The 23,658-nt window shown below is 37.7% G+C and overlaps 1 protein-coding gene across 18 annotated transcripts in view; it reads left to right on the plus strand.

The window, feature by feature from the left end:
* The window catches only part of UTRN (utrophin), a 616,684-nt gene that overhangs the window by 518,622 nt on the left and 74,404 nt on the right, over positions 1-23,658 (plus strand). For 17 of the 18 annotated variants that reach the window (XR_010323082.1, XM_064291826.1, XM_023551169.2 and 14 more), the window contains 4 exons: positions 1,679-1,740; positions 3,442-3,516; positions 10,868-11,069; positions 18,274-18,359. Coding sequence is in view for 17 of the 18 variants with exons in the window: in XM_064291826.1 (XP_064147896.1) it covers positions 1,679-1,740; positions 3,442-3,516; positions 10,868-11,069; positions 18,274-18,359 (425 nt within the window). In the remaining variant the exon portion in view is untranslated. Of the gene's footprint in view, positions 1-1,678; positions 1,741-3,441; positions 3,517-7,532; positions 7,618-10,867; positions 11,070-18,273; positions 18,360-23,658 lie in introns of those variants that run through there. The other variant, XM_064291839.1, reaches the window with a different exon arrangement.

The following is a 23,658-nucleotide window of genomic DNA, read 5'->3' on the forward strand; positions in this document are numbered from 1 at the left end:
ATAACAATAATTTTGTGCATTTCCCAGCAACATGCCCCACTTTTTGATATATTACATAGGTTTTTTTTTTTTAAGGTAATTTCTCTTGAATTTGATATTATGAATAATTTAAAATCATTCTCTCTTGAGTACTGTGCCATTTCACTTAGCTTACTAAACAGCTTTGGAAGAACTGAGTGTTATCCATGAAGTCTTTTGAGTACTATTAAATGTTATTACTCTATTCTGACCTAGATAAGGGACAGTAAACTATTTTTGAATATAAGGCCACTGACCCATCAAAATTATGAGCAGTTCACCTCACACACACATACACAAGAATTTAAAGACTACGTTTATCTGTTTTACGCTCATCTTATTCCCAAAAGACTTCTAACATATGAAATAGTTTGGAATTTAGAGAAAAACTCAGAAAATGTGAAACTTGCTTTTTATGTAAAGAATAAGGATCATGAGAAAAACATTTCAATGCCTATTTAAAAAATAGTAATAACTAACAGAGGGAAACTGAGATGACAAGAGAAAGAAAAAAGAAAAGAAAACCACTGCCGTCAAATTGATTCTGACTCAAAGTGACCGTACAGGATAGAGTAGAACTGCCCTATAGGGTTTCCAAGGCTATAATCCTTATGGAGGCAGATTGCCACATCTTTCTCCTGCCGAGCAGCTGGTGGATTCAAACCGCCAACCTTTCAGTTAGCAGCCAAGCTCTTAACCACTGCTTTGTCAGGACTCCGAGAGAGAGATATCTAAATAGGGGAAATGTAGACAAACATGAAGGAGAAAGGGGCACATTTATACTGATGAAATGAAGAAAAGACCCAAGTTGAAGAGGAGGGAGGCTCGGTAGATTGTGAGGCAAAGATGTTATTTGGAGTTAAGCTCTTTTTTTCCCTTATTCTTTGGAAATTTTATTAAGACATCCAAAGTTTAGCAGTTTGTCAGAAAATTTGTTCTGAATGAGAATCCACATCTGCCTAACAGAAGTGAAATTATCCTGAAGCCTACCTCGATCTAGCCACATCAAGCCTAGGACCCCTGAGGCCGTGACCAAAAAACCAAACCCATTGGTGTGTCGATTGATCCTGTAGGACAGAGTAGAACTGCGTCATGGGGTTTTCAAGGCTGTAATCTTTAGGGGGAAGTCCTGGTAGCGTAGTGGTTAAGTTCTATAGCTGCTAACCAAGAGGTCGGCAGTTCGAATCCACCAGGCAGCCCATGGAAACCCTATGGGGCAGTTCTACTCTGTCCTATAGGGTCGCTATGAGTTGGAATCAACTCGACGGCAGTGGGTTTGGTTTTGCTTTTAATCTTTAGGGAAGCAGACTGTTAAATCTTTCTCCCAAGGAGTGGGTGGTAGGTTCAAACTGCAGACCTTTTGGTTAGCAGCCGAGCGCTTAGCCATGGCACCACAAGGCCATGACAGTCACATTTTACATCTAGGTTTTATTTTTTACTTGCAATTCTTTTTGAAATAGGTAAAGCAAATTTTTCCATCCCTATTTTCACAGTGTATTTGCTCAAATGAAATGTATTATTGTTATTTCAGGTACTAAGCTATAACTGGGCATCAGGTTTCTGAGTGATCCACGGTGGGCATAATTTTGTATGTGCTTTTAAAAATCTGAAGAAAAAGTTGTATTTGGATATTTTTCAAATTTTCCTTTTTTTTTCCCAGCCATCAAACACAAACAACCTGTTGGGATCATCCAAAAATGACCGAACTCTTTCAGTCCCTTGGTGAGTATTTTTTTTAATAGTAATGAATTAGCCTAAACGACTATATACAGTTTTTACTTTGTGAGGAATTGGTTCCAGGACCTACCCCCTACGGATACCAAAATCCACAGAAGCTCAAGTTACATAAAATGGCACAGTATTTGCATGAAGCCTGTGTGTATCCTCCCTTATACTTTAAATCATCTGTAATACTTAATACAATGTAAACGCAAAGTAAGTGCCATGTAAATAGTTGTTATACAGTACTGTAGGGTCGCTATGAGTCGAAATCGACTCCACAGCAGTGGGTTTGGGTTTTTTTTTTGGTATTGTTTAGGGAATATGACAAGAAAAAAAGACGGTACATGCTCTCCCCTCCTGCTCCCCAATACTTTCCATTCCTGGCTAGTTGAATCTATGGATGGGGAACCTGAGGATAACAGAGGGCTAACTGTATTCTTAAATGGAAACAACTCACCAGGTTTTCTTACATTGCATGTTAGGTTTAAGATCATGTCATTGACATTTAAAAGCAGTTTAACGTCTAAGAAAATGGTGGCGTGAAATAGCATGAGCCAAAGAGAATTACTTTAAAACGAGGAATGTAATTGTAGGTCTTGCCTCCCTTATATTGAGTCTTCTTAAACTTCAGCTGACATCCAAAAAAATAATAACAATTACAACACAGCAACCTCCCACCCACTGCTTTAAGTTTGCTTTTAGTTCACTTTTTATTTATTAAATCTTACCAAATTAGCTTTGATTTTGTCATAGTCATTAAAAGCTTAATTCATTTCAGTATAAAAATGCAGGAAAATACTTGAAATGAGAATTTTGATTTTGTTTTAATTTCTAATAGATCATGACCCTGAACTGATTGGTTCCGGTGGCTCTTAAAGAGTTTCCTCTTGGGTAGTTCAAGGGCTGTTGGAGAGGGAGAGCAGCACCCTAGGCTCCCGCTTTTGTTTGCTCCAATGAGAGGGGGACCACTTTTATCTCTTTCAATATTGAGCTTCTTTCAGGTGGATGAGGGAGGCTGCAAAGGTTAAACAAGCAAGAGAAAGGCCACAATGGTTTGTATAGTTTGTAAAATGGGAGAGCAAATTTTCATGATTTTTTAATTTTCTTCTAACTCTACTAGTCTCTGATACTCAGCTGTTAGGGGCAGAGAAAGAAATTGCAATACCCATTTTTTCCAAAGATGTGAGTATTGATTATAGGACAGTTTTATCCAGATCTATAAAGGGCAAAGGAAGCAAATAGATCAGGACAGAAGGAACGTAGAAGTAAGACTAGCTTTGTGAGTAGTCGGACCTACAGCCCAGGTGACAGAAAACTAATTTGTCTCTGGGGAAAATACCCCTGGAGGGGAATCCAGCTCGGTAGCAGAGAAGGAAGGACTTTCAGCCTATAGTGTGATATGTTCACTAAGCAACCAAAAGCCAATCGCTACATGTTCTTTCCCTCATCTCTCTCCTTTTCCTATTTGAAAATGCTTTCTTGAAAATTTTTGTGTAGCAGTGCCCTGAAACATACTTCAGCGTGGTGCCAATGATCATTTAATTATTTTCTTAAATAAATCCCGTGGATGTTAGGGGAAGAATTTTTAAATGCTAGCAGTCATAGTATTTTCCATCATCTAAAGTATGCAGATATGTTCTTGGCATTCAGCGTAAGTGAAATGATAAGCACGCTTTTGAGTTGTTCCCTTTTTCATTTCAGCTGAGCTGAATAATGTACGTTTCTCTGCCTACCGTACAGCCATCAAAATCCGAAGACTACAAAAAGCATTGTGTTGTAAGTTATTCTACCAAAGTTAATCATTCTGCTCTTTGGATTGCCTTTAAGAAAAAAAAAAAATCAGAAAGATAAATGAAGAGGGTGATGTATTTGTAGAGTTAATCTGATTTTCAGTGTGTCTTACTCAAGGAGTTGACCATGTTTCTATAAATGCTTTAGTTTTTGCCCATTAGCATGCAGTAGTAAAACATGACTACACGCCATTCTCAGTTGTAGAACAAAATTAACCAAAGCACAAGAGTAATATAAAAAGCTTTTCAAAATTATGCTGCCACCCAGTTTGGAATGATCAAATCAAAGCAGTCAGTCATTGCCTTTTTAATACTTTGTATCCATTTGGAAGTGTGGAATTCCAAACAGTTTGACTCAATACATTCATGTAATAATGAACCACTAGAAATCACATTCTTGATGCAACTTTGAACTCTGACATTAGAAAATTAGGTAAAGGGCTCTGTGTTTCATTAAATCTCTCCCGAGGCAGTTAATATTATCCATAGGAACCTTTCCCACAGGGGGCATGTTCAGAGTGATATTCTATGGTAGTCATTTGACCAAACAGTGGGCTTTTCCCCCTAAAATAACCCACAATTAAATAGAAATATGAATGTTTGTAATAGAATATAGATTTAGGCTCTCTGGATTCTACTTGTGTTTGTACCTTTAATGATTGAGTCTACACAAAGAACATTCAGGCCTTGTCAGATAGTTAATATGGAAAGTGACTTTTCCCTACACTTTTAAAATAAGGTGATTTGAATAATTGCAATATGCATTCTTACTTGCTACCTTTTCTTAACAGTTGTCGGCAGTTCAGGGAAGCTTTGAAAATTACCCTTAGAAAAATGTGAGGGTGGAAAAATCTGCTCCTTAGACGTCAGTAGAAATTGCAGTAAATTCTAAGCTGGCAACATGAAGAGAGTTGAGGAAAGAGAAATGTAGAATTAGAGAAAACATAGCAGTGGAAAGCTTTAAAACAAGAAAAACGTAAACACTGTGTGTAAGAGAAGTCTAAAGGACTGAAGAAACATCTCCAGATGAGATGATGGAGGAAGGAAGGAGCTGGCCCTGACACCTGCAACATCAGCAGAGCCCAGAGGTATTTAGCAGATTGTAGGAGTAGTAGCACGTGCTTGTAGAGTTACCAGCAAAAAAATGGAAGCCAAAACTCTCTGGCTGGTGATGTGTATGTTGAGCCAGAAGCAACCAGGAAATGAATTACAGATGCCCAGTAGGGCTGTCAAGCCTTCTTATGGAGTCCAGGGTGATAGCACTTTTGACAGAAGTTTAGCTACCTGTTCAGTATCCAGCTGACAGGTCTGGGAAGGTCCTCTCAGTCCTGATGAATTGTAAAGTGAGGACATGTGACCCAGCCACAAATTCTCCATGGCCAGAAGATTGCTTTGCCTCACATTAACATGGTCCCAGTTTTCAGTAATACTTTTGGATGGATAAACATATGACTGCATTTGTTGTTTTCTTTTGTTGGTTCTTTGAACCCCAAGAGGGTGGGGGTGAGAAATTTACTCCTTCAGTTCATCTCTTCAAACCTGGGAGGAGCACCAAAGAAATTCCTCCAAACTCTGAAGTAAATGGCATTCAGTCATGCACGGTTATAGAGTACTGGATCCTGTCTGGCTGTAAGGCTTCCAGGTGATGTCCTTAGAACCACCTGGCCTCTCCTTTTCCACCTGCCTTCTGCCCCCACTGCTCTCCAATGTGGGGCCTTTGTGCCATTGTCAAGCTCATCTGTTGATGATTAAGCTACTCCTTCCTTTCCTGTTTTGTGTGTACCTAAAATGCCCTGGTCCCTCCTCTGCAGTTGTCTGTATCCCTTTATTCATTGCAAATACTGTTAAAAATTTACCTCTCTTGGAAATGTTCACAAGCTAATCCCACCTGCCTTTAGTTTTTCCACAACTTTATGACTGTCTGTAACGACTTTCCCACATAAGCGACATGTGCTTCCCTTTGTGTGATAGCGGAACGTTAGAAGGATTGCCCTGTTGCCACTGAGAACTGAGTTAGGGCAGAAGTTGTTGCTCATTTTGTATAACTCCCCACCCACCATAATGCCCTAATGTCACCGTTCTGTCACTGTTCATTTATTTTTTTTCTCCAAGATTGGGCACGAGATAAAACAATGTAAAGGAACTTGTTTCCCACAGTAAAAGTCTTAAATTCAAAGAGAGAAAGGACACAAATAAATCACCTGCTTATGACAGGTTCTTCTTGGTCTCAGAATGAAATGGCCTTTGCCTCTGCAAATCTCTCCATCCATTAGCCACATTCCACCACGTTCACAGCACTCTGCAGAGGCTCTAGTTCTGGCTGAAGGTTGAAATGACAAGCTCTGTATTCTCTTCTTCCTGCCTAGAAAGCTCTTGTCCTAGCTCTTATTGCTTATACCCTTCTCCACAGCTGATACTTTCTCATCCTTTAGGTCTCAGTTCAAATGTCACATATGTAATTTAACTCATTTATAGTTCAAAAGCATGCAGAATTAAATGTTATATTATTTGTTGTTGTTAGGTGCCATCAAGTCGGTTCTGACTCATAGTGACCTTATGTACAACAGAACAAAACACTGCCCGGTCCTGTACCATCCTCACAATTGTTGTTGTGTTTGAGCCCATTGTTGCAGCCACTGTGTCAATCCATCTTATTGAGGGTCTTCCTCTTTTTAGCTGACCCTCTACTAAGCATGATGTGTTTCTCCAGGGACTGATCCCTCCTGATAAAATGTCCAAAGTATATGAGACGTAGGTCTCGCCATCCTTGCTTCTAAGGAGCATATTATTTAGGGATAACCGACTCAACTGCACTGGATTGTTTTGGGGTTATATATATATAACACAAAAATTTTTTTTAATGTATATTAAATATAAAAGTTAGTGGTTACCTCTCTGATTGGAAGGGATGTAATTAAGGAGGTTTTCCAAGTGACTTTAAAGGTATTGTCAGCATTCTATTTCTTTAGCTGTGTGATGGGTTAATAGGTGTTCATTCTATTATTTTTCTTTGAATTACACATATGTATTATACACATTCTTTTGTATTATAATTTAAAGATGCTGTGTGATAGGTAATAAAAGATAATCAAGAAAGAAATAGTTCCAGAGAGGGAGATTCTCTTTATCCCAAAGAACAAGGGGAGCTTACTTGAGGCAGAGGCAAGTTAGCGGGACTTTCACAGCCTAAACAGACACACAGGATTTAACTCCTTCCCTTCTTGCCCCTGTTAATCAGGCGCAGGCAGAGTTCAGGGAACATCAAGTAATGGAGTCTGAATGGAGCAACTTATGAGCCATTTGTCCAGTATCTAGGAACTGCCTTAGAGTCAGTTTAGTTGTAGTTTGAAGGTCATTTTTTTTTTTCATAAATAATTTCTGATTCCCCAGGTCTTTGTTTTTTAAGCTCTCATAGTGTTATATTTAATGTTTGCTGTTTGTGGGGGCTATAGAACCATTTTCTGTTTCATGGAAGTTTGGAGATAGGGAGAGATGTATACTTTAGACAATATTGAAGTCAGATTGAAGGCCAGAGGGAACAGGTGGAAAGTAACCAAGGCTGGGCTGTGGTGGTAGAAAAGGAGGTGAATTATGGATGTGTTTTTTTTTAGGACTGTGTGGAGGAGAATGATAGCTGGTGGGATTTGGTAGTTGATAAATTATGGAACTGAAAAAAAGGAGAGGAGTTAGGATATCTCAGGATCTGCAGACTCATGGTCTACAGAAGATTGTAATGCCAGTACCATATCTTAGCCTAACAAGAAGGCAAGGCTTTTATTTGAAACATATTAAGGTCGAGGTTCCTGAAAGAGAATGGTGTAGCTCTTGTTGGGAACTAGCCAGCGGGCATGTGGATCAGACATTCAGGCAGGAGATCAGAATGAGAAAACAAAGCCTGGAGTTATCCAGAGAGAAGTAACGGTTGAAGTCATGAAGGTGAGTAAGGACTTGTGGAGTGGAAGACCAGATGCGAAACCTTGAGCACCACCTGTGTTTCTGCAGTACTTGGGCAAGAGGAGATAGGAAAGACGCTGAGGAGGAACTGTCAAAGAGATGGAGAACTGGAGAAGACTTACAGAGGTCCAAGGTGGGGTACTAAACAGTGTTCATCTTTCCAGAAAAGGACAAGGATGATCCCTTTCCATTTGATTCCTATTGCCTTATATGTGGGACTAAAGGAAAAGCCAGCAAGTTGGTTAGAAAATGATTCTGCTAATTGTTTCGTTTACCACGTGTCTGAGCTGTCATTTGTCTCCCTTTGAAAAGAGAAAATCATAATTCTCTGTGATTTAAGTGTAGTCAGTTCTCTAAAGGTGCCTAAATGTGACACACTTCTGGAAGATGTATGCCTGGATTAGGTACTGAGGCAAAGTGTCAGAGTGAATCACTAAAAATTGAAGACATGACAGTCCGTGGGATGCACCAAATCCCTGTCACAGCCTCCAAGTATTTAACACAGGAGAACTTTTCTGGAAGAAATGCAAGGACAGCCTGACCCAGAAAGTGGTCGTTTTGGAATTTCTTCTGTTGTTGCTTTATGCCATGTGGGGATACAAAAGCAGTGCTCTGTTCCTGGCATAATTAGTGTTGGAATTCAGAAGACATGGAACATTTTGGCAGTGTTCAAAAGGTTTTTTCTTTGTATCTGTGGGGATTTGTAGATGTGCAGCCACTGTCATTTATTAAGCATTTCCTTTGTCAGACCCTGCAAAGAGTGAATTTGATAAGTGTCCCTGCATTCTAGGAGCTTAGAATGAAAACAGTGAAAAATTTCAAGAAGTGGGGTGAAAATAAGCAGCTGCCATAGAGTCAACTCCAACTCATGGTGACCCCATGTATGTCACAGCAGAATGGGGCACCACTGGGTTTTCAATGGCTGATTTTTTAGAAGTAGATAGCCAGGCCTTTCTTTTACAGCACCTCTGGATGGACTTGAACCTCCAACTTCTCAGTTAGCAGCCGAGTGTGTTAACCATTTGTACCACCCAGGCATCCCATGGTGAAAATAACAATGAAAATTCCAGGTGGTTCTTAAATTTTTTTTTCTGACACCATCTTTGATTCATGTGAAGCTTATGCAAGTTATTTTTGTTATGAGCCTAAGTCTTACCAATGATATATTTGACATCTCTAGGAAATAGATTGGACTTTTATCTAGGCTTGTGTGCTTTATATGTTTCTCTCTCTTTTTGTCTTTTTTTTAAAGATGTCTTCTCTGTTGCATATTTTTTTAGATTATTTTTGTCTGTATGGTCTTAAAGCAGTTCTTTTTCATTGCAGATATTTTGGGAAAAAATAATAATTCTGCTAGTGTGGCTATGTTTCATGAATATTTCAAAAAATTCAAAATTAGTGGTTATTCACTGGTTAAATACAAAGGGCGCTATTCATTTTCTTTAACTGTCAAAATATGTCATTTTTTTGAGAAAACAGTTTTTTGTTTTTTTTTTTAAACTTTTGTTGTGCTTTAGGAAACCCTGGTGGCATAGTGGTTAAGTGCTACGGCTGCTAACCTAAGGGTCAGCAGTTCGAATCTGCCAGGCACTCCTTGGAAACTCTATGGGGCAGTTCTCTGTCCAATAGGGTAGCTATGAGTCAGAATCGACTTGATGGCACTGGGTTTGGTTTTTTTGGTTTTTATTGTGCTTTAAGTGAAAGTTTACAAATTAAGTCAGTCTCTCATACAAAAATTTATATACACCTTGCTATTTACTCCTAGTTGCTCTCCCCCTAGTGAGACAGCACACTCCTCTTCTCCATCCTGTATTCCCAGTGTCTATTCAGCCAGCCTCTGTTCCCCTGTGCCTTTGCATCTCCCCTCCAGACAGGAGCTGCCCACATAGTCTCATGTGTCTACTTGAGCCAAGGAGCTCACTCCTCACCAGCATCATTTTCTGTCTTACAGTCTAGTCCAAACCCTGTCTGAAGAGCTGGCTTTGGAAATGGTTCCAGTCTTGGGCTGACAGAAGGTTTGGGGACCATGACCTCTGGGGTCCTCCTAGTCTCAGTCAGACCATTAAGTCTGGTCTTTTTATGAGAATTTGAGGTCTGCATCCCAATGCTCTCCTGTTCCACCAGGGATTCTCTGTTGTGTTCCCTGTCAGGGGAGTCACTGGGGGAAAACAATTTTTTATCAGGCAAAAAAGAAATAATTGGTTATGTTAAAAATAAAAAGTCCCCCTCAACTTTTTTTTTTAATGTTACAAAATTGCAGTTGGAGCTTTTCCTTACTCTTCTGTGGACCACCTGGGTACTCTAGCACCTGGTCATGCCCTCTAGAGATGTTCTAGACATGAAGAGTAAGGATCGGGGCAAATACACAAAGACCAAGGAGTGTGGGTCTGTCCTATGCCCCTCTACTAACCCAGCTTAGCTAGAGATGGTCTATACGCTGGAGCATCATGAGAAATAAACCAGGTTAGGGCCAGATTGTGAGGGCCGCATATATCAGGCTTGGTTCAGTTCACACTGTGCAACTATTATGTTTCTACCAAAAAAAAAAAAAAGCAAACCCGTTGCCATTGAGTCAATTCTGACTCATGGCGACCCTACAGAACAGAGTAGAACTGCCCCATAGGGTTTCCAAAGAGCGCCTAGTGGATTCGAACTGCTGACTTTTGGGTTAGCAGCTGTACCTCTTAACCGCTATGCCACCAAGGGTTCCTATGTTTCTACAGAACCCATCCTTTTAACAGAGGGTCTTGAGAAAACTTTGTATCTCATGATATAAACATGGAGACGCTCTGCTTAAGAACCATTAGTGCAGATTGCAACCAGTGTCACAAAACAATATGCATATACATTTTTGAGTGAGAAATTAACTTGAGCTGTAAACTTTCACCTAAAGCACAATAGAAAAAAAAGAGATGAGGAGCCATTTGGCAGCAATATAAAGGATGAATTGGGAGGTGGGTGATGAGCGGGTTTTACTTAGGAATTAAGATAAAGAGAGTGATGGGATATTTGAAATGTTACATCCTTTGGAGTAGATTTGGAGATTTATGCCATTCTGCATTAGAAAGTAGAAGGAGCCTGGAGAGGAGAAGGCCAGAAAAGGAAAGAAAAATTAGCATTCCAAAGAGCAAAAAAAGATGGGATAAAACTGAAATGTGGCAGAGTTCAGAGTCAAAAGCATGGGAATATGGACCAAAAAGGAGGTTAGAAATGTAAGAATGGAAATGGCACTTATTCTAAAAAGAAATTGAAATTAGTTAAAAAAGGTAGATTCTTAAACTGAAGAATCAAGCCAAATACTTGACACTTAGAAATGTTTTTGCTTCAGTGTTATTGTGTGATGTAATTAAGGTATATATTCTTTTTTTTTACCTGATTTTAAGTGGATCTCTTAGAGTTGAATACAACAAATGAAGTCTTCCAACAGCACAAGCTAAACCAAAATGATCAGCTCCTCAGTGTTCCAGATGTCATCAACTGTCTGACAACAACTTACGATGGACTTGAACAAGTACATAAGGACCTGGTCAACGTTCCACTCTGTGTGGATATGTGTCTCAACTGGCTACTCAACGTATATGACACGTAAGTTTGTGTGTTTCCCATTAAAATGCAATCACTGAAGGAAATATGTTGACAAGAGAAAATGTCTAACATTTTTAAAATGAGTTAAAAAAAATTGGGTACTTAAACTTTTAAAGTACTTTTCCCAGTAGAAATATTTATGTAAATTGTGGAAATGAATGACTTTCCAAATCATTGGGCTCTTACCCAACAGTAGAACAAAAAAGAATGTGTATATATTATTTTAAGATTTTGCTTCCAATTTATAAAGGCTGCTATTATTCGTTATTTTTATGGTCATTTGTAAATGATATACCAGGATATCACATTTTTAGTATTGTTACACAAGAAGCTAAGCCCAGTTTCCTTCATGTTCTTCCAGAGTGACTTATAGCATTCCTTCTTTCATAAGACAAAATTTTGTATTTCTTGTCATAAATTGAAATAATCTATTGGCTCAAAATATTCTGCTCTATAGTCTTCGTATGACCACTTAATAGTGATTTTGAATGGCAGTTACAGGAATTTAATTTGTCATTTAGTATTAGCTTTATTTATAGCAATGGTGGGTATATATATACAACCATGCATTTCTTAATGTCCTTGATACATTCTGTGAAATAGGACTTTATGTGAGTTGGACGTTGTGCGAACATGAGATTGGATGCTACTGCCTATAAGTTGAAGCATATGCTGTTATGTGGTAAACTTTTTATTTGTAAGTAGGGGAAGCTTGCATCTAAAATAACAGGATAGTACAATACACACATAAACCAGCAACATACACATTTATTATAACTATTAAGACATGTATTATAAGTTAAGTATGAAATGTACCATTATACGCCTGTCAGCGTAATTGCTTTGTATGCAAGGGACATGAGATACACATGTTGCATGTAGGAAGCTGTTGGGTTCACTGTGTCCATTTACATCTGCTACATCATTCTCCAGTTGGGATTTCTGAACTCTTTTATAACCTTATGGGACCACGGATGTATATTGCAGTCAGATGTTGCCTGAACGGATATAATGTTGCACATGACTGTACATGATGTTTTAGGTACTTTATGCTCTCCGACACTCTAATATCTGAAATTTAATTAGATGTTCAATGTCACGTAGAGCACGCTCAACTTCTTGCATAACTCATTTGCCATTAATTTGGCCCTTTTGAATAACACAGTGGATTTGTGAAATAATCAGTCCTAGAAAGACCTGCTGTGGGCTGACATTTCTGAAACGTTAAGAATTATTCATTCTTCTGGTAGGGGGTTAAAGTATGCAAAGATGAAACAAGAAACTCAGAATTATTACTTTTCTCACACACTAAAAGTTGTTTTCCCTTAATTAGCTGTATGAAAATTTGTTTATCAGCCTTTGATGTAGAGAAAAAGAAGAGAGAGTTTATAAATGCACACATGCAGTAGCTGGTTGACTCTGTACAAGAAGTAAATGATGATGAAATAGTTTTAGAGGTGACTTAACTAAAATTTTACTTATTTTTATTAGAAAAATCTTTATTTTTCCACATTTATAAATCTCGCAACAAAATATTTTTTTCAGTAATTAGATTGCCAGGGCCCTTAAGAGACTGACAGAACAGATAGTATGAGTATGTCTGTTACCTTAGTGAATATTGGATTTACTGTATTCCTGTTTACGTTTTAATCAATTTCATTTTAACACTAATTTTTACTCTTCTGGAGCAAAATATTAACATTAGCATTAATCCTCCATTAAGTTATTCTTCAATATTCTAAACCTCCCAAAGAGACATTTTCTATAGTAAGTTCACCAAAATAGCTGGTCATTTTGGTGTTTTAACTACTAAAGGCTGTAATTTGATTTTATGTCCTAGGAATAATGCAGAATTCATAGAATACTTAATAGTTTAATTGAGCCCCATGGAGTGTGGTAGAGGTGCATGTCTTAAGCTCTGTCTCTAAAGAAGAACCAGAAAAGATGTTCAATCATTCTCCCTGGGCATTTTCTGCAGCTCTAACAGACATATGCCATTTTCCCTGCACAACCTGAAGGGAATTAAAAAAAAAAAAAAAATAGTGCTGCTTATTTGAGAAGGAAACAACGTATGACATGTTGTGATCCGTGTTCTAGGAAATAAAATGTTGGCATTTTTCCACTTTCCATCAAATGTGAACACGTGAGAAATGCTTCTCCAAGGTACTGTTTTTTACTTAGTAAGAACCAAACCAAAAACCAAACCCAGTGCTGTCGAGTTGATTCTGACTCATAGTGACCCTATAGGACAGAGTAGGACTGCCCCATAGAGTTTCCAAGGAGCGCCTCTTGGATTCAAACTGCCGACCCTTGGGTTAGCAGCCATAGCACTTAACCACTACGCCACCAGGGTTTCTCTTAGAAAGACCAAACCAAAAACCAAACCCACTGCCATTGAGTTGATTCTGACTCATAGCGACCCTATAGGACAGAGTAGAACTGCCCCATAGAGTTTCCAAGGAGCGCCTGGCAGATTCAAACTGCCGGTCTCTTGGTTAACAGCCACAGCACTTAACCACTACGCCACCAGGGTTTCCCTTAGAAAGACAGTATCTTGAAATCCTCATTTTCCGTTTTAAAGGAAAAAAAAAATCTTTTAAGACATATTTCGCATGCCAAAGAAATACAGCGAAGACCATGCTGGGTCAAAGTGGTACCCATTTATTCTAGCTTTCAATCTTAGATAGTGGTGGTGGTGGTGTTAGTTGCCATAAAATCGGCGTCGACTCATGGCGACCTGATACATAACAAAATGAAATGTTGCCCAGTCCTATGATCGTTGGTATGTTTGAACCCATTCCTGTGGCTATTGTATCAATCCATCTCATGGAGGGTTTTCCTCATTTTTGTTGACCCTCTACTTTATCAAGCATGAAGTTCATTTCTAAAGATTAGTCTTTCCTGTTCACATGTCCAAAGTAAGTGAGCCTAAGTCTCACCATCCTCACTTCTAAAGAACATTCTAAGAGTAGTCTCAGATGACCAAAATCAATCACCCAAATTTCACGAAATTTGTCTAATAACTTTGACTTATTCATTTATTTAAACAAGATTATTAACTCTTTTCAAGTCACAGTTCCCTTTGAGAATCTGATGGAAACTATGATCTACTCCCTCCAATACCAGGACGTTTATGGACCTCTCAGCCCTGTCCTGGAGCCCTGGTGGTACAGTGGTTAAGAGCGCAGCTGCTAACCAAAAGGTCCACAGTTAAATCCACCAGCCCCTCCCTGGAAACCTTATGTGGCAGTTTTACTCTGTCCTGTAGGGTCACTATGAGTTGGAATCGACTTGACAGCAATGGTTTTTTTTTTTTTTAAAAGTCCGTGAACCTTAAGAATGACACCTTGATCTAATACTTCCATTCATTCCCCTATTCTAACATTCATTCATTAACTGGGTATTTTTGACTGCCTTACACTGTGTAGTATGATGCAGCTAGCTCTGATATTTTCAGCTTCACCCAGCTCTTGGAATAATGAGTGATGCATACACAGTAGATCATAGAATTCTAAAATTAGAAGAACTTTGGAGGTTGTCCATTCTGCCCTCTTTGTTTTACTGATTGAGGGTACTGCCCGCTGAGACAAGACATTGTGACCACAGCCACCCACTGCATGTTAGTTCTAAATTGTAGAATTACAATTCAAAGATTTTTGATAATTACTTGATTAGTCTTACCATATTTCCATATCTAGGAATAAGAGTACTTTATAAATTAAGTAAACTGTTTGACATTTTAACATGTACCCAGCTCCTCCTAATATTCTGAATTTTGTGGGGGAAAAAAAAATCTTTTTTTATCTGCTGTGGATGATGAGAATCCAGAGTTCCGCTTCTGGTTGTTATGTGAATTTGCAACCTCTTAGCTTTGGCATCTCAGTTTTTCATCTAAAAATTTGAGATAAAAATATCTCTTCTGCCTACCACATATAAGGTGACTGTGAAGGGCAAATGAAATAATGTATGTAAAAAAGAATTTATATACTAAAAAGATAAAGTTGATTCCATGTATGAGCTCACAGCTCCAGTCTTCATTTTCGCAGATTAAAAAATCTTAATTTCCCAATATTCCTTCTAGATTTAATGCAAATAAAATGTTTAAGTTATGATTTAAAGGGATAATCTAGAACACTCAGTTTAAATATTTTGTACCTACAGCAAATATTAACCTTGTTTACTGCAGTGTTGTCATGTTTTTTTTTCTCTATTCTAAAATATGTATAATTTGAATTTTATAAGGTACATATCTTTCTAATTGAACTGATTTCAGCAGTTGCTTCTGTAAACTCTCAGGGAATCAATATGATACTTAAATATTGAGCTATACTTCTTACTCACTGATAAATTTTATTGTCTCCCTGTAGTCTCTCAAATCTAGACATGTTATTTAACATTCAAGCCCTCTGTCACTTGGTCGCACGTAACCTGTACAACTTTATCAACCATATAAAGCTTTGATGTGAGTCCTTGCCTCACCTTAATGAGCCTGGTCCCTGGTGTTCACACACCTGCCTTTGTCCCCTTGCTCAGGCTTTTCCTGTGACACTCAGATTGCTACTTGGAGCAATCCAACCACATCATATCTTCAAGGCCCAATTTTAGGCTTATCGCTTCTATCAAATGTTGTGAAACTAATGACTAGTCAGTGATCACTAATGGCTAGTCAGTCACAGTGATCTTACCACGATTCTTTATTTCTGTAAAAGAATATTTACATAAAAGCAGGTCTTGTGTTGTTGTGGTTGTTTTCTGATTCTCTAGTTGTCCTCTTGTCTTACCTCCCCAGCTAGTTTGCGAGCTTATGATGAGTAGGAACGATGCTAGGATCACAGTAAGCCTTCATAAATGTTGACAGTGGGATGAACGATGATTGACACATTCAGTAGTTTCCCGATGATACTCCTTTCTTGTGTGGTTACAGTAGACTGGAAGTCATCCTCTAATGCACATCATTTTGATGGTTTTTCCCTTAAGACATTGCTTTGTCCTTCGCCACATTCATGTACAAGCCTCAGTCCATTCACACAGCCTTTTGTTATCTTCTGCAGATCCTCTGATTGTGTCTGGAGAATAAAAATTTGATTTTTGAAGGGGAGAGAATAGACATTGTTTTCGTGCTAAAATTAGGAGATGCCTAAAGATAAAATAGAACACAACTTGTAGCATGGTTCAGTTTAAGATTCATTTGAAACTAGTATTTCTATAACTGTGAGAAACTAGGACGTATGTTCATTTAGAAATTATGATTATAATGACTGTATTTTAAAATTTAGGGATTAATTATTTTACGGGTCAGTTCTGAATGTTGTAGACATACATTGTAAGGATGTTCAATAAGTTGGTTGGGTTCGATTTACTATACTGTATTTTTATGCAAATAATGTATACATTTGCTTGCCAACTGCTCCCTCCCTTTCCCCTAGCCCCCGAGGTATCTTCCTAAGGGTGCTAATAAAAGTAGTATAGTGGGCTTACAAAAATACCTCATGGAGGGAGGGAGCAGTTGGTAAACAAATGTAGAAGGCACATGTTACTTGCATAAAGATATAGTAGATTATAAACTGTAAGCTACTGAGGGACTATTTTGACAATATATTTTACCAATCCCTAAGCAAGTTTTCTTTGTTTATTTAATTCACACTTTATATGTCATAGTATCTCTACAGAAACTTATTTGAGTATTTGTAATTTAAGAATGGAAGGATTTCAATTAGCATTAATACTAAAAATATCAAAATCGATTTAAATATGGCTTGGCAATAAAACTACTTAAAATTGAAGTTAGTCCCTGGATGATGCAAACATTTAAGTGCTCAGCTACTAGCTGAAAGGTTGGCAGTTTAAACCCACCTGGAGACGCCTCTGGGAGACAGGCCTGGTGATCTGCTTCTGAAAGGTATGGCCTTGAAAACCCCATGGAGCACAATCCTACTCCTACATACATGGGGTTGCCATGAGTCAGAGTCGACTGGACAGCAACAAAAATGAAGTTACATGTTTTTTGAGTTGCATGCATTACTAAACATTATATATTTATATAATTTGGCATGCTTTCTTGTGTACTGAAAAAATATATCATAAGAAAATAACAATAAATATCTAAACTGAAAAATGAACCTGAATCTGAAATAATAGGAACCAATAAAGGCCTTTTTTTCTAAACTGTGTGTTATTCCATAGCAAGGATTATATCTTATTAATTTTTTTTTTGTAGTTTCTGCATTTCCCTTTCGCCATTCCCAGGACCTGGTACTGTGATGGACATTTGGTAGACAGCTTAGTAATTCCTTGATAAGTGATGGAATAAAGAAAACCCTCCGCTTATAAAAATAAAAATTTTTTACTAGTCAGCTTATATGTGAAATTGAAATGATCTCTCATAAGCATAGTGTGAAACTATTTTCTAAAAACCAAACCTGTTGCCGTTGAGTCTATTCTGACTCATAGCAACCATATAGGACAGAGTACAATTGCCCTGTACGGTTTCTAAGGAGCGGCTAGTGGATTCGAACTGCTGACCTTTTGGTTAGCATCTGAGGTCTTAACCACTGTACCACCAGGGCATTTTGTATTTAATTATAATTGGATGCCTCCCCAAATAGAATTCCACACCTGTCTGTTTAAGAGCACTGAATATTATAATTGTAATAGTAATTTATGAAAACTGCATGGGCAGAGACCAAGATAAATGAAGACAATAAATTTAAGTATTTAGCAAGTTTATAAGTGTATGATTATTTTTCTAATCAATTTTCTTACATTTGTTTTTAGATATGTCATTATTTATTGCTATATGAAGTCACGTGTGTTATATATACTTCTAGCTTAGATCTATTTTGGGTCTTCCATTTATAATTATTAACAGATAGCTTTTGACTCATAGTAATTATAAATTGAAATCTTTCAGCTTTATAATTATAGTTTTCATTTTGCTTTAATTTGTTCTTGATTCATGAGTTATAATGTGACTTCAGGCTGTGTATTCTTTCCTACTAGGTCAAGCACACCATTAAAATATCATGAAATTACAGGATTGGGTTTCACATTAGTTGATTATGAAATGTATAGATAAGGTAAAGATGAATACTGAACTTTTTAAGATGAAATTATTTTTAATGGTTTACTCTCAAGAAAATAGTCAGAAATAATATACTGTATATAGTTTTAAATATATCTAATATTGAGATTCTTATAATTTCAGGGGTCGGACTGGAAAAATAAGAGTGCAGAGTCTGAAGATTGGATTGATGTCTCTTTCCAAAGGTCTCTTAGAAGAAAAATACAGATGTACGTAAGACAGTCTCCTATACCGATAGTATTTTTAGTAATAATAATCATTTGTTGGGAATTGACTTTATATGACTTGCTGATAATATCAGTTCCCATTTTTTTTAACTGCTATTATGCACGTACCAAGCCAGAGAAAGTGTGTCAGGGCTAAGGATTTTGGATTTTACATGGAATGAAAAGCTCGTTATGAGATTAACAGCCAAGCTGCCTTGTTGGGGTGAGAACGCACTACAAATCATACTTAACTCGTATAATAATCTTCCCATAATATAGGTATCATGGTTTCCCGTTTCCAACTGAGAAAGTTAATGCTGTGATAGGTTAAGGTTCTAGTTTAAAACTGCACAGCCAGTAAGTGGTGGGGCTAGAATTTGATCCTAGATTTTTCTACCTCCAAAGCCCAAACTTTTTCTATTTCTGTATACATTTAAGTGCTAAAAAAAACAGATGTGAAGGTAGATCCTTTGTAGGCGTTGATGTTGCCAGTTACTGTTCAGTTGGCTCTGACTCACGGCTGCCCCATTGTAACAGAAAGAGGTGTTGCCTGATTCTGCACCACTTCATGATTGTTGGTATGTTTAAGTCTATTGTTGCAGCCATTGTGTCAGTCCATCTTACTGCGGGTTTGCCTAACCTTCGCGGGCCCTGCACCTTACCAAACATGAAGTCCTAATCTAGTAAGGAGCCTCTCCACAGTAAGTGAGTCGAAGTCTCAGACAATAGTCTGAGATCCATAGGATTTTTATTGGTTGATTTTTGGAAATAGATCACCAAGCCTTTCCTCCTAGTCTGTCTTAGCCTGAAAGCTTGCCAGAACCTCTCCACCGTGGGTGACCCTGCTAACATTTGAAATACCAGTGGCATAGGTTCCAGTATCACAGCAACATGCACGCCACTGCAGTACAACAAAGAGACACATGAGTGCTGGCGTCAAACCCATTGCCATCGAGTCGATTCCAACTCATAGCAAACGTATAGGGCAAAGTAGAACTGCCCCATAGAGTTTCCAAGGAGTGCCTGGTAGATTCGAACTGCCAACCTTTGCATTAGCAAATGTAGCACTTAACCACCACACCACTGGGGTTTCCAGGTGCTGGCATAGTGAGACAGTAATCCCAGGTAATTGTATTTGTAGTTGTGACAAAACAAAAAATGATAAAATATATTTTTTATTTCTTCGTATTTGTTTATCTACCAAATAAATCAGTGGTGCCCTTTTAACTGTCAGTTAATGAAGTGTATCTTGGCATCCAGAAAAAGTACACACTTGGGAGCCAGGGAGACCTGCCTTCAAACCTTAGCTTGTGGGCTGAGTGTCTCTGGGCAAGTTATGTGGTCCCACTGAATACTGCCAGTCAAGACGTTTAGGAAGGTGAAATTTAGCAGCAAATTTTCTTCAACTGGAAAATGAAGATAACCATTCCTGCTTTGCAAAGAATTAGAGATATATGTTGAACAGAGCTGAGAAACAGCAGTTGTTGAATAAATGGTAGCCATAAGTGCTGTGTTCCCAAACTCTTAACTACTGTAAAATATCTTTTGATTTCATTTTGTCCAGTAAATCTGAGTAATTTGATCTTGCCATGCATATTCCCAGATGATTCTTTACAGAGAAAAACCAACCAGTTGCCGTTAATTGATTCCAACCCATGGCAGCCCCAGGTGTGTCATGGTAGAAGTACGCAGAGTAGAGTTTTCAATGGCTGATTTTTTAGAATTGGATAAGCAGACCTTTCTTCTGAGTCACCTCCGTGAACCTCCGACCTTTTGGTTAGCAGCTGAATGTGTTAACCATTTATACCACCCAAGGACTTCTTTTTACAGTTATCCCCAAGTATGTGGGGAGAGGTTTAGGGGTAATTTGTGAATGAGATGATACCAAAAAAAAGAGGCTATTTGATCTGCCTCTCCTATAAACTTAATGAGTTTTGTGTCCTATATGAACGTGGTGTTGTTGGGTGCCATGGAGTCCATAGCGACCCCATGCGACAGAGTAGAACTGCCCCTTAGTGTTTTCTAGGCTGTAATCTTTGTGGTGGCATAGTGGTTAAGTGCTATGGCTGCTAACCAAAGGGTCGGCAGTTCAAGTCCGCCAGACGCTCCTTGGAAACCCTGTGGGGTAGTTCTACTCTGTCCTGTGGGGTCGCTATGAGTCGGAATCGACTCGACGGCGCTGGATTTGGTTTTTGGTTTTTTACTCTTTATGGGAGCAGATTGCCAGGCCTTTCTCCTAAAGAACGACTAGGTGGGTTCGAACAGCCAACCTTTTAGTTAGCAGCCGAGTGCTTAACTGTTGTAACACCAGGGCTTCTATAAAAGAAAAGTATATATTTTGGGATCCTTATGCAGTTATCTGATTTTGAATTCAGGTATAGAACCTGGTGGCTTATTTTTCTTGCGTAGTTTGGCAAAAATGTCAGTGAAAAGGAATGAGGATTTGTGTGAAATGAAACGCTGATTTTAAGATCAAGAGGTGAGGTTCCCTGGTGGATTGAGAGCTGAATAAGCCAGGCAGAAAACAGATTTGCGCCAGGCTTTTGTCTTGTGCCACCGTATTTACCCAGAAGTTAAATGGTCTTCACCAACATAGTTGCCAAAAGATTTCATTTCCAAAACTAAAAAAGTTATTTCTGTGAATAAGAAAGGAAAATTTAGTGGGAGAATCGATGTACTAAAATTGGAAAGGAGTGTTTCTTACGGTCTGTGAGTTTGGGTCTTCACATGCTCTTGAAAACAGATAAAATTAGGGTTCTCTGAAAGAAACAGCTATAGTACTGCATTTGTTCTGAAATGAATGCAAATTCAACCTCTAGTCAGGAATCCTAAAAATGTATGCTTCATCTGTTTTCCTAGATCAGTGATTCTCTCTTCCCTTTCTTTTTAAGACAATTAGGGAATAACCTGAGACCAAAAGAACGAGTTACAATAGAGTGTCTGTAGCAAAAGAGCAAAAAATGAATTCTGCAAAATATAATATGTGAATTACCTACACATGTATTCTCAAACACATCTGAAATATGTAATCCTTTAAACAAGGAGTGTGTTTCGGCATACATAACTACACATACACTCTTGTACTGTAAGGGAGACACTTGCTACAAATGCCAGGAAAGTTAATACTTCCTATAATTCAACATTAAACCTTTAGATTGTGGAAGAGGAAGCAAAAGCCCCTGCCATGAGAATCTCTGATATTTCATTTAATGCACTAAGCAAGTCATTTTAGGACTTAATTTAATAAGAACCCTCTTGGGTTAAAATCTTTAATCTAAGCCTTTACTGGGAATATCGAAACTCTGGCGATGTTCTGGTGTTTTGTTTTTGGCTTTTTAGTTTGAGGTCCTTAGCAACTCTGATTCCTGTTTTGATTTCCCTGGTGATATTAAAACACTTCCTCAGTATTATTTCCTTTGTTAGAATTAATATCCAAGACAATTTGCAGAGTCACTATCGGGGTCAGTTGGTGTCCACCTGAACATCTTGAACATTGATTTTGCAGTGGCCATTGTCACCCCTGTAACCTCTCCTTTGCTTTTCGTGCCTTCATGAGACTATCCCTTGATTAGGTTCAAACAGTACTGTGGCTTTCCTGCCTAAAGCTGATCAGCTTCCTTGCCTCATCAAAAAGACATTTATACATCATCCTTTTGAAGGGCCACTTGTATCCCTTCTGTGCTCATTTATTGCAATTTGGGTTTTAGGTTGTGACTTTCTCTGACATCTTGAGACTGCTTTCTGTATCTAACTACAATGTCAAAATGTGAACTTTTCTGAGAATTTGGGAATATGTCAAACTGTTTCAGGAATCTTTTTTTCCTTATGTTTTACGGGTAGTTTTGTCTTAACAGTGGCATAGTAATATAGTTAACTGCCTCAAAGAAGGAAAATTGGGCACGGCTGACCTTGCTGAAAACGTGTGCCTCTTCTTAAACACTGTTAAACACGTGCTTTAATTTTGTATTTACCTAATAAGTGCCTTCCTGGGAATGGGTTTAAAATGAGCATCGTCGTAAGGATCTGGGATAAATATTTTTTGGCTGTGATGGTCTTGTTTTTAAAAAATGAAAAGAAACAAGTAAAAGTCTAAATCTGTGTGAAACAAATGATGATAAAACTTACATTTATCTTAATTGAATTTGCTTTCCCTATGTATGCTTATAATTAAAGTCATATTTCATTATAATTACTGTGTCAGTATCACCGAGCATGGTTCACTTGTTTGAAAGTTCACTCTTGACAGTGTTAGATCTAGCGTTGCTGCTGCTGTTGTCAGCTGCCGTCAAGTTGGCTCCTGACTCCTGGTGATCCCAGGCAGGATGTAATTGGACCGTTAGGATTCATTGGGTTTTTTATTGGTTGATTTTTCAGCAATATTAGTCCCATTAAAGACATAATGATATCTTTGGATCTGATATTCATATATCAGGTACTGTTCAGAATGGTTTTATGTGGTCTAATAATTATTTACCCCACTTTCTTCTATTCCTGGAAAACTTCCCATGAAAAGCATTTAGATTTCTTTGAATTTTTTAGAACTAAGAAATTTCATTCCAAAAAGTGTTGGTTTCTGTTATAAACTAGATTGTTTTTATGTAAAGTTTCTCCAAACTTCAACAGTAACTTATTTAGGTATATTAATGTTATTGCAGGAAATACGTAATCATTTTAATCTTCAAAATGTTGCGCCCGGTAAATAGAAGATAAGCAAATACTAGAAAGAAGTGTCGTTATTGAGTCAAGAATATTATAAAACAGATCAGTGTTTTCTTATAAATAAAGCTTAAGAATTGAAAGTTACGCTTTTTACTTTACAATTTTTTTAATAAGTCCTTTAAATTTGACCAAATGTGTTTTATTACAGGAAGTAAAACAAAAATTAATTTTTTTTTTATAACTAATAAGGAATAAGAAGCTGATTGGGTTTTCTCATGAGATTCTTCTGAAAATAAAAGATACCTCCTTGTACTTTTTAGTGTTTCTTATAAAAAATAAATTTGAGTATAGTAATTTTTAAAAGAAACCAAAGTTGATAAATGAGTCTATTAAAATTTAAAGGTTTGCTATTTACGGGTTATTTATTGCTCTGCTAAGTTGTGAAGGCAGCTTTGTTTTTGACACATTGCCTTTCTCGAGAAACCCTTATTGAGATGATAAAATTAATCCACTTATTGTACCATTTATAAAGGAAGTTTGTATTAATTCATCTGTTTATATGTATGGGTATCCCTAGGTGGTGCAAACGGTTAATGTGCTCAACTGCTAACCATGAGGTTGGCAGTTTGAGTCTACCCAGAGG

The sequence above is a fragment of the Loxodonta africana genome, chromosome 1, assembly GCF_030014295.1.
Source record: "Loxodonta africana isolate mLoxAfr1 chromosome 1, mLoxAfr1.hap2, whole genome shotgun sequence".
NCBI classification, from domain to species: Eukaryota; Metazoa; Chordata; class Mammalia; order Proboscidea; family Elephantidae; genus Loxodonta; species Loxodonta africana.